Raw genomic sequence first — 17,632 nt, forward strand, 5'->3', positions numbered from 1 at the left:
CAGTGAAAACTGGGTGAAGAAATCATTGTTTAAGAAGGTACATTTCTCTGATTTACTGAATTAGATTTAATTGGAATTGACAGGTACCAATCTGATTGATTGATTGGCGTTTTCCGCCACGCTCAACAATTTTTCAGTTATTTGGTGGCGCCCAGTTTTTATTGGTGGAAGAGAGAACCCAGATACAATGTACCTGGGAAGAGACCACCGACCTTCCGAAAGTAAACTTTCTCACTTACCGGTGTGATCGGGATTTGAACCCGAGCGGACCAGAAGTGAGAGGCCGTGTGATATTGAGCGCAATACTCTAACCACTCGGCCACGGAGGCCCCAATCTGTTGTGCACATGGAAAATTATCTTGATCTATAAGTGTAATATTTTAAACTGGTATTCAGCCTATAGAGGATAAAACATCATTTGATATTTGGATAAAAAAGTCAAGGTCAAAGAATTATGCCAGAAAATATTAACGGTGGTTGTCATCTGGAACGGCGGATGCAGGTGCCAAACACTGGGGGACGAAGCTTCCCTGAGCAAGGGGGAGTGTAGTGGACAATATAAGAGGAAACTAATATACCGCCTCCCTAGTGAGCTAGCTTTTCTAGCGATGTGGTAGAGTCTCTCTTGATCACGCAAGTTAAGCAACGGCAAGTGATCAGCACTTGGCTGGATGACCGCTACACGTTGCAATAGTCAGTTTTTCCATTAAAAAAAAGGGGGGTGTGTATAATGTTAAAACAATGCAAGATGTTTTGATATGCAATGATAAGCATTCTCCAATGGATAATTTTAATTTGTTTAGAGGCTTAACATTTGAGCATGTGTACTTCTTGTGTGAATAATTATTCAAGTTATTATGGAATAAAATGGCATTTCAATTACTAGCATCATTATGTAATGCTTTATATCAAGTTAATTTATAGAGGGACATCCCATACAAACTAATGGTCATCTCCGCAAACCTAGCATGGAACTGGACCAAACTTTGTGCATGACCAGAGAGCAGCTTACGATTCTAAACATTTGCCACAAACTTGGCTGAAAGGATCCAACAGGACCAGAATGTACATATCATGATGTTAAATGTAAACAAAAAGCCCTTATAGCAATTTTGTCTGGTATTGCACAATCCACGACTACATAAGTATTCTAGTCATGCACAGTTTGGTCACAAGTTCCTCTATACAAACTTGTTGGCCCAGAGAAATATTTGTTACTTTTCTTCTCTACATATTATGAGCCTCTATGGTTTCTCCAGTGGGGCTATATACCCTGTTTGTGCACTTATTTTAGCTTGCAGCTGTTTCTAAAATTCTGAGCTGATACAATATTCAGCAAAATCATAAATTAGTGGTTTTGTGTGTAACAGGAAGGAGAAAATGCAAAGGACCACACCAGCTAGGATTCAAACCCAGGTCCCCTGAATCCCTAGTCAGGTGCTCTACCAACTGAGCTATCTTGTCACTGGTGATTGAACCTGGCTGACCACTACATTCCTCCCTCCTTAAATCGTCTTCGAAGACACAACCCAGATTCTTTTTCCCCAGGTAGGACTTTCACCTGCATGTCCAGGGGTGGTCTACAGCACTAAATGTAACAGGAAGGGAGAAATGCACCGTACCAGACCGCGATTCTAACTAGGGCCCCTCAATCTCTAGTCAGGTGCTCTACCAACTGAGCTATCTGGCCATCTGGAGCGATCAAATCTGGCTGACTGCTACATGTGCATGATATTGGATAAAGATTTCCCTATTTTAGCACTTGCATTCTGAATCAATAATTAACACAATATGACCTATTATACCCCATCCTCTGATCCAGGGGCAATGAAGAATTTCAAATTTTAGTGAAGACATGCCCATAGTTTACATACCTTTTAAGGTTTACCTGTTAGATTTCATAATTACAAATGCTTGAACATCAGTGTAGGACCCAGAACCAGGGTCATGCATTTAATAACTTAGTAGAGTACCCCATGCTCATTAGTTGTACCCATTTTGTCTGCCAGATGTTACAGTTTTGGAGATTCAGTCTGGCTACTAAGCCACATCCTAACTAGGGTCTGAACCCTTTTATTTCAGAAGTGGCCAGTATGTTTAATACTAGGTGAAAATGATTTTTAGAGATTGCATCAGTTTTAGCTCAACAGTGCAGAAGGCTAGAGTTCGATATCTGCTCAAAATTTGTTGCTGTTGAACTTTTCACAATATATCCCTCCCCACCCCCTAAGGCCTACTGTAACTTTCCTTCACTGGTATAATTTTCTGCAAATAAACTGAAAAATCTTTGAATTCTTAGCGATTGGTTTCTGTTAGTCATGACACAAGTTAATTCTGACTTCCACAAGTTTACCAAATCTAATGAAAATTCAAGATGGTTAAATTCAGTGGCATTAGGGCCAGGGTGTATGGAGCGCCAAATTAACATAAACTCAAATAATTGAAGATATCTTCAATTATTTGAAGATATCATCAATTCAATTATTGCTCTCTTTAATTGAATTAATGCGCGCATTAAATCAATTATTGCTCTCATCAAATGAATTAATGCGTGCTTCAATTCAATTATTGCTCTCATCAATTGAATTAATGCGCGCATCAATTGAATTAATGAGAGCAATAATTGATTTAATGCGCGCATTAATTCAATTATTGCTCTCTTCAATTCAATTGATGAGAGCATTAATTTCGTAGAAATATTGCTTGCAATAATTGATTTAGAGCTCGGTATAAATAATTTGATGATCTCTTTAATTCAATTGAAGATACAATGTGTATCTTTAATTATTTACAATGCTTTTGTATAAGGAATTAATGCGCGCATCAATTCTTTTAAAGAGAGCAACAATTCAATTAAAGAGATCATTAATTCAATTGTGGATATGTTGAATTGAAGATATCTTTAATTATTTAGTTGCTCTCTCTAAAAGAATTATTGCTCTCTTCAAATGAATTAAAGATATCATTAATTCAATTGAAGAGAGCAATAATTGAATTAATGCGCGCATTAAATCCATTATTGCTCTCATCAAATGAATTAATGCACGCATCAATTCAATTATTGCTCTCATCAATTGATTTAATGCACGCATTATATCAATTATTGCTCTCTTCAATTGAATTGTAGCACGCATCAATTCAATTGTTGATATCATTAATTCATTTGAAGAGATCATTAATTCAATTAAAGCGCGCATCAATTCAGCAGAAGAATTAATGCTATCATCAATTCATTTAAAGCGCGCAATGATTCAGAATTGAAGATATCATTAATTATTTGAAGAGATCTTTAATTAAATTGTTGTGCGCATCAAATGAATTGATGATATCTTCAAATAATTGAAGATATCTTCAATTATTTGAGTTTATGTTAATTTGGCGCTCCATAAGGGTGAAATACAATAACGTAGGAATAGATAAGAAGTCTACAAATTGTAAAATTACAGTATATTATGCTTATAGCAAATTCCATGGGACAATTTTAATTTGTTATAAACATATTACGTTTTCAAACTACAGGGATTGAAAATCACTTCGCTGTAAGTGTGAATTCATTATAAGCATGTTCGCTGTAATCATATCAAAGTCTGTAATATGCAAACATCCTCATGTAGTGTAGATTCTAGTTTAGTCACAACATCCCCCTCCCAATCAGAGTTTTACATTTGGAATAAATGGGGAGATTCTCTAAGGATTGTCATATTGATATGAAAGCATTCTCATGTAGATTCAAATCTGTTTACTCCATGATCCCTGGAGTTAAAATAGGGGTCAAGTTTTACATTGAAATGTATTTAAACTTTTTGTAAAATCTTCCAAGTACAACTATGAATATAACACCCTAGAGCAAAGTGGGGCCACATTAGAGTTTTAATGAATGAAACTGCTCTGGTGGCTTAATGTTTTTCCTAGGCCTCTGGTGGCTCAATGTTGTTCCTGGGCCTCTGGTGGTGCGATGTTGTTCCTGGGCCTCTTGTTTGAGGTTTTAGTCCCATTACTCAGAGGCAAGGAAAATGAAATTTTAAATTTTTGTTCCCCTTACCTCTTACAGATGTTGCAGGCAAAATTTGCCTGGCAATATCTGTATGAAAGTTGAAAAATATGTAGATGCACATACAATGCACAAAAAGGGTCATAATAGATCATTAACACGGCTCATCTGATCTACAAAATTATACTATGTACATCACCATGTAGCTGGTTGCTTGGGCAAAAATGTTGACCATTATAACAATATTCTATGAACAGATTCATTTATTAGGGATATCTTTTATAGTAAAGCTCTATGAAAAGAAAATCGTATTTCGCATTGAACATGAATGAGAAACTACTAGTACAGTGAAGCTTGTTTAATTCAGATGTTGTGCAACCCGAAAAACTGCTTTACAATGTACTGGTGTTCTGTGTTGTTTAATGCGAGTTTAACAAACATGTAATTCACACACCTAAAAATAGTTGCACAAGGTTAGCTTGGTGGCTAAATTGCCATTGACTCTGTAAATTTATATAATGTTAACTGTCAGTTAAAGTTAACCTTTAGCAGCTGGGTCCTGGACACTGCAGTGACAACAGGAGACAATTCTGTGGATACTTTATTTGAAACATTATCACAGATACATCAACAAAAGAGGTCGTCTACAATGAAACTTACAGATTCTGTTCCGTTCAACACCAGAAAATACTTCTACAATGAAACTTACAGATTCTGTTCAACACCAGAAAATACTTCTAATTTCAGCATATGTTGTTACAAAATTGTAGATTCTAGAACAATTGTTTGCAAAAGTATATACCTGATATCTTCAAACTAATTTTCAGCTTCACAGTCTTAATTAAAACATTAATTATGCATTTCTAAATATAGGAGAAAAAGCTGCCCTCAAAATTTGAAATGCCATCGTTGTCTATACTGCAACTATTATGACTTGAAATATCACTTTACCGTACATCATAGGACTGAGGAATAGGACCAATAACACCTCATAAAGTTATTCATTGTGAACAAAAGAAAACAGCTGCACTGGTTTTTATTCTTAGGGTATTTAAAAATAACTTAGGAGAGTAGATTATGAAGACAATGTCTTAGAGGACACATCATCATTGTTGACAATTTTACCTGGCACTGTCCATTCTTAACACAGTGGAGATCATGTTTTAAGTTAGAAATAAGCCTCAAAATGTCCATTCTGTGAGAGAAAGAATCTTCCTAAGGACCTTGATCAGTTGTCTCTCTCACAGAATGAACAGTTTTTGTCTTATATCCTTTACATAAAATGTTCATTACAGCAGGGATAAACTGTCTTCAGCTGCTCTTAACTTTGTTTTCTATAACAAACTCTACAATCTCTACTGGAGTTATAAACCTCTTGCTGCAGAAGGATCCTTGAGAACAACTGTTGCGTACATCTTATTCATCTGTTCAATGAAAATAAAAGTCAGAACTGTGTGAGGTCCCAGGCGGAAATAGTATGGCAAGAATCCCTTCCATAAACTGAAAAACCCCTCCTTCTTTACTGTCCTTAGAAATACATCCTGCAATGAAATAAACCAATTATATGACTATACTAAAGGATGAACCAATAATTCTCACAGTCTCTGCTCTGGGAAATTACAAAATGTTTTTTTTGCCCCGCCCTGAAGGCCCCATGGTAGAAGGAGTCCTGAAATTTACAGTTCATGTCCCCATTGTCCAAAAGATGCTTCATGCCAAATTTGAAAAGAATTGGAAAGATAGTTATCAACAAGAAGTTAAAAATGTTCAATTGTTAAAGCACAGCGCCAGACACAGGTCAATAGCAGTAGGTCCCCTGAGTGACTCAGGTGACCTAGAAGTAATACTAACGGTTGCTCCCTTGTACTCTTGTTTTCCTTCGGTGGTTTTCATATTCTGTATTCTGTGAAACAAATAATTGTAAAATAAAAGATGCAGTTTATAACAGCATGTTACAAATGCTCAATAAATCTTACATTCTACTAAGAGAGATCACAGTAGGATTGTCTATAAACGTATTACATCATACCTTGTTTTGACAATATCCACAGGCATTGAAAACAATGTTGTTATGAAACCACTGATCATGCTGCTGACAAAATGTAACAACAGTCCATCTTTAAATTTTTCTGAAATGCAATATGTTTCAAAATGAGAACAAATATTAATTTTTCATTAAATGTTTCCAAAAAATTTATTACCCCTAACTTGGACTTTAGGGTCATTGATATTTTATTTGTTATAAAAAATTGTTGATGCACTGGTACTTCTCTTGTTTTGGGCTAGTACGAGCTAATTGTCCTTTATTATACAGTTAGCCTCTTGGAACTGTACATATTATTTAGAAAGACAAAGTAGAGTAATTAATTACCGAGAAATTTTCTTTTATAGATCTGTGTGTCTCTTAACAAAGAGGCATAAATATGTTTTCCACCCAGAATACTGTATGGCATTAAAATGTCTGCTGTAAATCAATGTATACATACTATCCAAGAAAAACTGTTTGACTTGTGAATAAGAGGATAGCTGGGATGCATTCACTACCATTGCTCTGCCAATTGTGGGACCACTTCCCTGAAATAAAACAATGCTCATGGAATAAAATGCTCACCTGTAGCTAAATGCTTTTAAAGCAAACAGACTCTCAAGTATGTTGGGCTTCAAGTTGAGCCACAGTTACGAACAAGTATGACTTAGCACAATACTTGACCTTTGACCTCAAAATAAATAGGGGCCATCTACTTCTTGTGGTGAAGCTTTGCATCAAACTTCAATAGTTTCACCCTTGACCTTTCACTGTGACCTCAAAATCAGTTGGGTCATCTGTAGTGCTTTTTATTTATTTTAGGGGAAACCAGAATAACAAGTTTGATGTCTGTCAAGCAAAGGGTTCCTTTGACAATAAGTGGACAACACTTCGTCTACCAACTAAAAGACCGGTGCAAACCAGTATGTCCCCTTTTTCACAATTTTGAGATTATTCACAAAGTTATCTAAATCACAGAAAAATATATGGACAAAATCCATATCTACCTCAAAATAGCACAAATGAGTTAAATTACAAACTATACAATAACATTGCATGTCTAATGTTAAGACTATTTGTCTGTACATACCCTGAAGAGAGATCTAAATCCCTCCTCTAACCACACTCTCCTGAGCGCATCAAACACATTTTTGTATCCTCTCCTCTGTTCAACAGGAAGACTGGAAAAAAGAAATTAAATCACTTTAAATGAACTCCTACTTACATATAGTTTTCTGCATTTTTTTAATATACATGTGGATATTTTCAAGTATGTAAAATATAGATATTATTGACCTGTAAGTTATTAAAAAGTAACAGCTGTAAATCACTTGATCTTAACTTGTCTCAATATTTGGTGATGATTTCCATAAAAGTTTGGAATGCTGGTAAAGGGAAATACTAGTAGTCGAAGATAGACAAACTTTAAACTCATAAAATAAATCATCATATAATATAATATCATTCTTAATTCAAATAAAATGTAAAAAATAAACCAAACATATTTTCAAACAGTTTCAACAATATTGCAAAATAGGTCATAGAGTTCGTGGAATGTGTATATTCAAATGCGGAGAGATGGTACTAAAAAATCGGATGTAACTAGATTGAAACAAAATGCGTCTTTGTTGTTGCAAATGACAAACAGCAGATTGCAATAGAAATTAATCAGAATACACATAGTGAATGTAAAATTGTCAATATTGATTTATGACATGCTTATAGATGTACTGTTTTATCTTACCGTCCATCTGCTGTCATTCTAATGAGGGCCAACTCTGCAGGAGTTCCTACAAAAGCACCCACACCTCCTGCAAACACGCCTATCAATACCTTTTTTATAAAGCTTGGAGGTTTACCATTTCTGTAAAAATAGACCCAGAATTTAGTTATCAATACATGCACAGTAATATAAATTCCTGGATACTGCATTACAATAGATTTCAAGAGAATTCAAACTCTCAATGTTTACTAATGTAGCATGTATACACAAGCACCATAATATACTATCAAATGTAGTAAATATATATACACACACAGACAAGTATTTACCAGACAAATTTGTAGATAAACGAATCACATGCCCCCCCCCCTCCCCCCCAATTTTCAATACACTATATCCATGCACAGAGGGTATGTTAATCACTGGGTATAAGACTATGTTCACATGGTGTCCAAATGATAAATATCAATAAATAATCATATTAGAAAGTAGGCACACATAATGCTAAGATTTTATGACCAAATGATAAATATCAATAAATAATCATATTAGAAAGTAGGCACACATAATGCTAAAGTTATGAAATCGTTCATTGTATATCATATGGATATACATAGTTTATCCTGTTGTTCATATCTTTAACATGTTCTGATAATGTGATTACATGATATTAAATGTAATATATGTATATGGAGTTCAATTTGTTCAAACTGAATATTTAACAATTGAATGGTATTTATTAATAGAACAGGTTATTGAAATCTGAACATTCGCCTCACCCAACACAGATTTCCACTCCACACCCTGGATAACTCCATCTTATGTCTCAAACGGACTGTGAAACTAATGGTTAAAACCGACTGTGTAACTAATGGTTAAAACCGACTGTGTAACTAATATTACAAACAAACTATAATGGTGTTTCCATTTGGAATTCTATTTTCTAAACCTTACACACTAAATTTTTCGAAGAGTGACGAGTATATTCCCATTCTTGTTGTGGTGTATGTTGCCTGCCGCAAGAGACCAGCTGAAAGTCTGAAATGGAAATAAAAAAATTGAAACAAATATTGATCTTAAGTATATATTCTGCCTGAAAATTAGTTGATTTTATGTATAACTGAAAAATTCACCTTATGTGCAACAAAAGTATTGTATTATATAGCACAACACATCATTCTTTTATGATATTTGAAATTATAAGATACAATGAAATTGTATGTGGTTATCATATATATGTTATATCATTATTGCAAATCCTACATATATACATGTATACCAGGGCTGTCAATCTCTTTGAATTGGGTCCGATAAACGGACTCTTCCCAATTGGGAAAATTAAAAGCCCTCAAAATTCCCAATTTACTTATCTAGAAATTCTCAATATCACAAACTGTTGTTACATTGTGTGTATAAAAAAATGAAATCGTGTTAGTTTCGTTTGTCCCTATAACTTCTCATGCATTTTCGACAAGACCTGAAAAGTCAAATTTCCCCATTTGACCCAAAACATAGATAATTTCCCCATGAATCTATGGGACCCAGACCCTGTACCAAAAAGGACAGTGACAGCCCTGTATACCATGGACACAAAAACATTAAATAATGACATAATAAAATTTGCTACCAGTAGTTTGTGATTTGCAACCATTAACACTGATTTAATGGTTGTAAAGAGTTTTACTGGCAACGTGTCAGTAAAGCTGGTAAAATGGTAGTCGGCAACTGTTAAATCAGCATTAACAGTCACAAAAAGCAAATGAGAAAATATCTATTCCCATTCTAAAGCAATTTCCCATTTTTCTTAATGATTACACCATTTTTGTTTTAGTTTTGCTTGTTTGTTTTGTGAAATATGCAATGAAATGTTTACGTTTTATGCTATGTTTTCGTGTCATTGTATCAACAACACAATGGAAAGCTTTCTTTTTCAGTATTGCTTGTTTAACTGCCTCAAACCTCTCACCAATCACTTCCAGACTTCTCCAACAATGCAACCAGAGAACCACCAACAACACAGATTGTGTCTGTCATCAAGTAAAACCAAACACAGCAGAAATAATGTATACATTATCGATTGTTTCTTCTTACACATGAAACACTAGCTTTATCATCATCAACCATGACAATTGTGGAAAATTATGCATCCATGGGCCATCAATCTGGAAAACTTAAACTGAAGGTATAAATCTTCAATTTCCATTCAACCAATCACTTCAGTCATGACCTTTGACTCTTTGACTTGAAAACTAATGCAGGGCCACCACTCTCCTCAAAGTTAGACCAAATATTCGACCCAACTTTGATCCCCTATTGTGGCCCCATCCTACCTCTGGGGGCCAGGATTTTAACAAACTTAAATCTGCACTATGTCAGTAAGCTTTCACATCAATTTGTACTTTCCTGGCCCAGTGGTTCTTGAGAAGAAGATTTTCAAAGATTTTACCTATATATTTGCATGTAAAACTTTAATCCCCTTATATTGTTGCCCCAACCTACCCCTGGGGGGTCATGGTTTTAACAAACTTGAACCTGCACTATGTCAGGAAGTTTTCATGTAAATTTCAGCTCTTGGTTCTTGAGAAGATATTTAAATGACCCCTCTCTAGTTTTGCATTTTTGTGATTATCTCCCCTTTGAATGGGGCATGGTACTTAATTTGAAAAAAAAACAAACTTGAAAGCCCTTCACCCAAGGGTGCTTTGTTCCAAGTTTGGTTGAACTTGGCCCAGTGGTTCTGAAGAAGATGATGAAATTGTGAAATCTTTACAACAACAAATAAGATATACAACAGAGCCTTTGGTTCACTGAGCTGACAGAAGAATCTAGGAAGGGGTTGGGTTTACCGGTACATACAAGAAAATGGAAGTTGCAATGTAACTCTTACCCAGTGTAGATACCAGTAATGCCCTCATTTCTCAGTACCGTGATTAATGCGTGACCACTGGATTTATACTGTCGACTTTGTCCTCCCTCACCTATAAGTAACAAGTATTTTATCATCCATAGAGCAAATTCCATGTACTAACCATACTACACTGTTTCTCTAACATGTATTTGATAAATACTAGAGGTATCAATATAAAACTACCAATATAGTCAAACACGCTTATAGCAAAGTGCTGGGGACAGAATATTTAGATTCATTATAAACAAAATTCATTATATCCAATAAGTTCATAATTTGTTTTAAACTACAGGGAACGAAAATCAATTTGCTGCAACTGAGTTACATTTTTTCACCGTTTCCCAAGTAGGCATTAAATAATTGTATAAGGATCTAGTTCAACCATTTTTTATTCTAGATCATATTCGTGAATTTCTGGTGGTAAATTTCCAGTTATAAAAGCTTTTGACAATGTGTTGATTTGCTGCTAACCGATTTTTATATTTATGCAAGAAATTTCCCTGGGATTTGCAAGCAGCTTCAGGTTATTTGTCATCATGAACCTTAATAAACGTAGCCTCTAAAGATAAGCGATTTATATGAACCAGTTATTCAGTAATAAACGTAGCCTCTGAAGATAAGCGATTTATATGAACCTGTTATTGAATAAGTAATAAATGTAGCCTCTAAAGATAAGCGATTTATATGAACCAGTTATTCAGTAATAAACATAGCCTCTGAAGATAAGAGATTTATATGAACCAGTTATTGAATCAGTAATAAACGTAGCCTCTGAAGATAAGCGATTTATATGTGATATCATTATCAAGATTCTTCATTTATTTTCCATTTTTCAAAGCTCATAGACAAGAAGATTGATTGATTGGTTACATATTGTTTTACGTCCCTCTTGAGAATCTTTCACTCGTACGGAAACGTCACCACTGCCGGTGAAGGGCTGCAAAATTTAGGCCTATGCTCGGCGCTTAATACCGCCTTTGAGCAGGGAGGGATCTTTATTGTGCCACACCTGTTGTGACACAGGGCCTCAGTTTTTGATGTCTCATCCAAAGGACTGCCCCATTTAGTCGCCTCTTACAACAAGCAAGGGGGTACTGAGGACTTATTCTAACCCAGATCCCCACGGAATACAGACAAGAAGCATTATCATTTGCAAACTTAAGTTTTCCTGCCCCTGCACTTGAAAATCTCTTGAGAAAATCATAAAATAATAATACTACTCATGCACAAAAAATTATCACCACAAATCAGTTAGACATTTTGCAATCAAAAATTGATGTATGAAATAGTTGGATCTTAGTATATTTGCATACATGTATATACATTTACACTTCATCAAAATTGGTCTGCATTCATGAACATAATAATTGGTTTGTGGTGAAAAATATTAAAGTGAAAGTGGAAATCCTGAATCTTGCAGACATTTAGGAAAATAAAAGCTGGTTTGTAGCCCCCATCTCTGTGAAATATTATTTGTCCAAATTAATGTTTAAAGTAAACTCTCTCAATACAAAAAGATTATTGTCGTTATCCTAAGGTAATTAGAATACTTATAGGTGTCTACTCGCCCACTTCTACAGCAGATTTTGCCATTTCACTGTCTGAATATTTTGTGTTTGTATAATACGGAAATTCCGAGTTCCCCAACAGTTATTTCCCTTTATCGAACTCTTCCGTAAATTATGACGTAAAATATGATGACAGTGGGTACATTTGCTAATTACTATCATTGTATTATTTCTTAAAAGATGATATCCAGAGTTTCTGAGACCATCCTATCTCAGGGGAAAGGCAACTTTAGTGAGTTTATGAATATTGGATAACAAAATGGCTCAAACAAATATTGTTAATTGCCATTTTTCTTTGAAAAAAGGGTCACTCATGTAGAAGAGGAAACGAATAATGATTTAATAGCCAATTTGATGATCTTATTCAAACAAATTATGCTTGATATGGCCAGAATATGCATACCAGTGATTGATATAAACAAAAGTTACACTTTCATTACATTAATCGTACGTAATCGTTATGTACAGTGCCAGTCTACGATATAATGTATACATTGTGTACCCACCATACGTCATAAAATGCGAAAGAGTTCAACAAAGGGAAATAACTTTTGGGTAACTCAGAACTTGCGTATTGTATACCTCTACTGTTGATTGCTAATGTGGGAATTGTGAAAAAGGTTTGATCCACTTGGACTAACAATCTTTTTTAAAAGTACTAAACAGTTCATATCAAAATGTAACAAACTGTTTAATGCATAAAGTTCAACATATTTTCTTCTTCAAAAAGTGAATTTCAGTATTAGTCTAATCGCACTATAACAATGAATTATATAAAAATTGCTAATTCCGCCTTCCATCCCAGCTATCAAAGAAGATACCCATAATCATCTACTAAATATATGTCAATATTTTGAAATAACAAACGTAAACTTTACCACTAAGCTGCATCCTATTCTTAACCAAGTCCAGAGGCTGGACAAACACTGTGGCACCCATCCTGGAAAAACAACAACATAAAAACATAAGATATCTGCAGAGTACCAGACACTGGTCAATCTAGCAGTAATTTCCAGTATACATCAGACTATATGGTACAATTACCAGCTGATTTAATCAACTAATGACAACTCAGGGCTGTCACTGTCCTTTTTGGTACAGGGTCTGGGTCCCATTAGATTGGGAAAATTATCGACGTTTTGGGTCAAATTGGGAAATTTTACTTTCATACAATTATTTTAAAAAAACTATTAGCTTTTTAGCGAAACAGCATTTGTATTGATGTCAACTTTGCCCTACATTGGTTACTATCACGTGACCGTGGTGTATAAATGACAAATAAAATTAGTCATTCCGGCACATCCCAAAAGTTCCGTATTCAAGTCGGCTGATGATAGTGATATGCATAATTATCATCTATAATTAAAAAGTAAATTTGCCATATTGAACAGTATTTTTTCAATGTTGGAAATCTATGACTAACTATGAACAATAATGTCAGACAATTTATATTTTAACAGAGTACAGGTCTATTCAATGCAAGGGAAAACAGTGTTTATAAAAGAGTGACTATTATGGTTGATGTGTGAAAGCACATGGAAAAATATTTTTAAAAACATCACCATTGTTGCAAGCCATGGCTGATTTTCCTAAAAATTTTGTTTTTCATTTTTAATGATCAAAATCTACTGTCCAATGCGTTTTAAAAGTTTCAATGACAAAACAAACAAACAAAAATGAAGGTTATAAATTATGACAGACCACATTATTGTTTGTTGTTTGAACGTGTTAAAGGGACTGATTCACGATTTTACCCAAAATTTTGTTGTTCACTTTTAATGATCAAAATCTACTGCCTAATGTGTTTGAAAGATTTCACATGAAAATTAAGGTTATACATCATCACAGAAGCTCATTTTAGAGAGTTTATTATTTGTTTTGTAAACAAAGATTGCGATATGTTATTGTTTACGGAATTTTCAAAAGAAATGGATATCGATCTAAGTATTATATCTTTAATTTTTCAAGCATTTTTGGGGTGAAATGTGTCATCTAAAAGTTAAAATTTGTGACTATGCAAAATTAAGATGTATTATATTATAAAGTCAATATTTCACTTGTTTGTTTACATAAACTTTGTTTACATAACACATATTTAAGGCTAAAATATTGCTTTCATTCATGCATTCAGAAGGTCAAAATTTTGGCTGTCAACATTAAATGAGTTATATTTCTAATGTTTAACATCAAAACTGAAAAATATTTTTATCAAAAATCGTGAACCAGTCCCTTTAAACAATGATTTAGGCAGGGCATGAAGCTAACTTTTTATGTCGACAAGTCCAGCCGGACTGATACTCATAGGGTATGATGATTTTAACCAGTTCGCAGAAAAATTTACTAGTCCAACAGAGTTTTCCAGAAGTAATTAAACATATATATCGTTTAATGTTATTAAAAAGAAATAATGGAATCTAACTCGATCAATATGCCTCGGACAATATTGTAACACTTATGTGAGATTTATATTTACTAACTGGGTTTGTCTGATATCTACAGAGGAATGCCAAATGCATGTATAAGATTCCATAAGTATATTTTCCAAAATGATACTTTAGAAAATTAACCAGTCCCATCGGACTGACTAAAACAAATGTATATGTTAGTCCGCCAGACTTTTGACCAGTCACAGACTGAGGGGCATTAGTTAGAATAATCTAACTGTGTCTCGGGACAGGCCCTCCGTAGGACATTATCATTTTAACGATAGAACATTCTATCTAGAGGGGCATATGCTAATTTCGAGCCCTGATTTTGGTATGTTATTGTTTACAAAGTTTTGAAAATGCCTAGTTATGGATCCAAGTTCATGATACATATCATATAATTTATTGCTTAGTCGACTGATACAATCATTTGAATCAATTAAAAAATACATCGGGCTCAGGATTTGGGTACATTAACATTTTTAAAACATTACACGATTACTAACTAAGAAGAAGCTTAGTTTTATGTTCATTAATAAATTTCCTTCTACTATCAATTTTTAAAAAAAATGTGATTTTGCATTCCTTGTCCTTTGAGTGTACGCTTCTATGCATCCAGTGACTTGAACAACTGCATGTTCCGTGGTGTCCTTGGATCACTCAGACTGCACGTGCATCGGTGTTTCTTTCATAATAAAAACAACAATATTTACAAAAAGTTTAACTTACCCAGCTAGCCCACCGATTGTAAACTTCATGTATTTCGGTATGCCCACAGCGGGCATTTTGTTCGATTTCTCCGACATCCTTGGGCTTTGCGTTACGAAACCGGGCCGGGTGCTTCAGTGTCAGTCAGATTGGGTCACACTAAAAGCCGGATTAGTTCTGCACACTAATAGCGATGATAGTTTGATTTTTTTTTAAAATCTTGCAGTATTGCATGATAAATAAAGACCAAAAAAGACAACTGTATCATCAAAAACCATTTTCAAATCATCATACTTTAAACAGCTTAAATCCTAGTCCGAATTATCTTACGTTTTCATGGCTTTTTTATGATTTTGATGTTTACCGTGCCAGGTTCCAGATATTTCGGACTACTTGAATCCATGTATCCTCCCCACGATTCAATAAACATTTTTGTGAAACACTGATCTCCCACAGGTGCTTGGGTTCAATTTAACAATTAACAGGTTTTGATTTAAATCACTCAAAATTCAATCTCTCTTCGTTATGCATTGATTTTTTTGTTGAAAATCTCTCTTATGCATGTCTTGCATACCTCCAAAGTCCAAAATAACTAAAAATAAGCCCTTTTAAAATAAAAAATAAAAATGCTCTCACTGTCCGGGAATTATAACAATTAACTCGTGTAGGTTATTCGGGGGAGGGAGGGGGTCCTGAACCCAAACACCTGTGATATGTTCATGATTTAACTCTTCAGAGTCAAGTGTCACTCGATATACAGCGGACTTTTCTCAGGTTCGATTCCCGATCCAGACCAACATTTTTCTCCTCTCCTATATACTCAATTGGTACCGCTGAACACCCCTGCACTGCAATCTAATTAAAATCAGACTTCTTAGATCCGCACCGTATACTCTGCGTATTGCAGCGATTGTGAGCGCATCTTAGGATCTGATTTTAATTAAATTGCCCTGCACTACAGGAAGGAATGTAAGAAATCGAACCCGGGACCCCCGCATTACTAGCGAGATACTCTAACCACTGATATCCACCGTCCTATTTCATTCCCTATTAAATGTGGTGTACGTCAAAGTGACAATCTCAGTCCAATTCTCTTCAAGGTGACTTCATCAATGACTTACCAACATATTTAGAAAAAACTACTGATGCGGTCAAATTACAGTATAAAATGTAGACTGCCCAATGTATATGCAGATGACATTGTAATATTTTCTACATCTCCAGAAGGACTCCAAGAAATTCAACTTACTCTACTGTGATGGTAGGGGATTAAAAGTTAACTTACATAAAACAATATCTTACTTCATTACTTCAATTAATAATTACAAATACAGAAGGTCAATTTGTAGATTCGGAATATCCTCACATAGATTTTTATTGAAACTGGTAGATATTACAATGCTCCTAGAAACCTACGCGTCTGAAAACAAAAAATGTAATAGACACTCAGCGAGAGGGAGCTATTCAAATTTTTTGAAATGTTTACAGTGAACAAATTGGAATTATAAGAAACAAACATTCTTTTTGAAGAATTTATCGTTGTGTAAACTCCGGACATTTTACTCACAAACTTAACATAAAAGTGCTTCGCACTCTTATTCAATTTGTAAGTAAAATGTCCATCAATAAATTCTTCGAAAAGAATGTTTAATCCTATTGTATGTTTTGCTCCTGATGTCCTGTTTGGGCTCTGAATAAGAAACAAATATACTCTATTCTTTGCTATTCGAGAGCCCTTTGTCCAATGATCATCAGTTTGTAGATTACATGGTCATTGATAGAAGATTCAGGTAAAAAATAAATGAAATTAGACTTACAAGTACTTTTTTTTTTTGCTTCTCTACCAGTGTATCATAGAGAAGAGGAATTTGTAAGTCTAATCAAATACATAATTATCAAACTTCATATAGGGAAAGGAACAGGTCATGTGTAGACAACATCTTTTGCCTGAAAAACATAATTGAGCTGAGTTTGGAATGGCGATCCTCATTGTATATTAATTTTATAGACTTTGAGAAAGTGTTTGACAGCATACATCGGGCCACGCTGTGGAAAATAATGGAGGGATATGGAATCCCCAAAAAAGATCATATAGGCATTATAAAAAACACACATGTATAATGGATTCCGATGCGCAGTGAGACATGAAGAATCAACATCCGAATGGTTTCTGATAACATCTGGTGTGAGACAAGGGTGCATCATCTCACCATTCATGTTCCTTCTATGCATTGACCAATGAACGGACATAGAAAAAGGGGGAGCGAGATTGAAGGTTTGGT

General features: G+C 34.6%; 1 protein-coding gene across 1 annotated transcript; it reads right to left on the bottom strand.

Annotated features, from left to right (window-relative positions):
* Positions 1 to 4,576: 4,576 nt before the first annotated feature.
* Positions 4,577 to 15,646, bottom strand: LOC125674388 (mitochondrial 2-oxoglutarate/malate carrier protein-like). The gene is made up of 10 exons (XM_048911526.2): positions 15,372 to 15,646; positions 13,095 to 13,156; positions 10,628 to 10,718; positions 8,695 to 8,778; positions 7,762 to 7,881; positions 7,108 to 7,198; positions 6,478 to 6,565; positions 6,021 to 6,120; positions 5,843 to 5,894; positions 4,577 to 5,532 (listed from the first exon to the last, which is right to left on the bottom strand). Exons 1-10 carry the CDS (start codon positions 15,446 to 15,448, stop codon positions 5,356 to 5,358), a joined length of 942 nt encoding a protein of 313 aa, XP_048767483.1. The 5' UTR covers positions 15,449 to 15,646; the 3' UTR covers positions 4,577 to 5,355.
* Positions 15,647 to 17,632: the final 1,986 nt, after the last annotated feature.

Source organism: Ostrea edulis, chromosome 1 (assembly GCF_947568905.1).
Source record: "Ostrea edulis chromosome 1, xbOstEdul1.1, whole genome shotgun sequence".
Classification (NCBI taxonomy): domain Eukaryota; kingdom Metazoa; phylum Mollusca; class Bivalvia; order Ostreida; family Ostreidae; genus Ostrea; species Ostrea edulis.

Excerpts from the sequence above, each read along its gene's own strand:
- LOC125674388 (XM_048911526.2), bottom strand. The coding sequence starts at position 15,448 with ATGTCGGAGAAATCGAACAAAATGCCCGCTGTGGGCATACCGAAATAC. Across the intron at positions 10,719-13,094 it reads GAATAGGATGCAGCTTAGTG|GTGAGGGAGGACAAAGTCGA; the intron begins GTAAAGTTTACG and ends TGTTACTTATAG. Across the intron at positions 7,882-8,694 it reads CTCTTCGAAAAATTTAGTGT|AAATGGTAAACCTCCAAGCT; the intron begins GTAAGGTTTAGA and ends CTATTTTTACAG.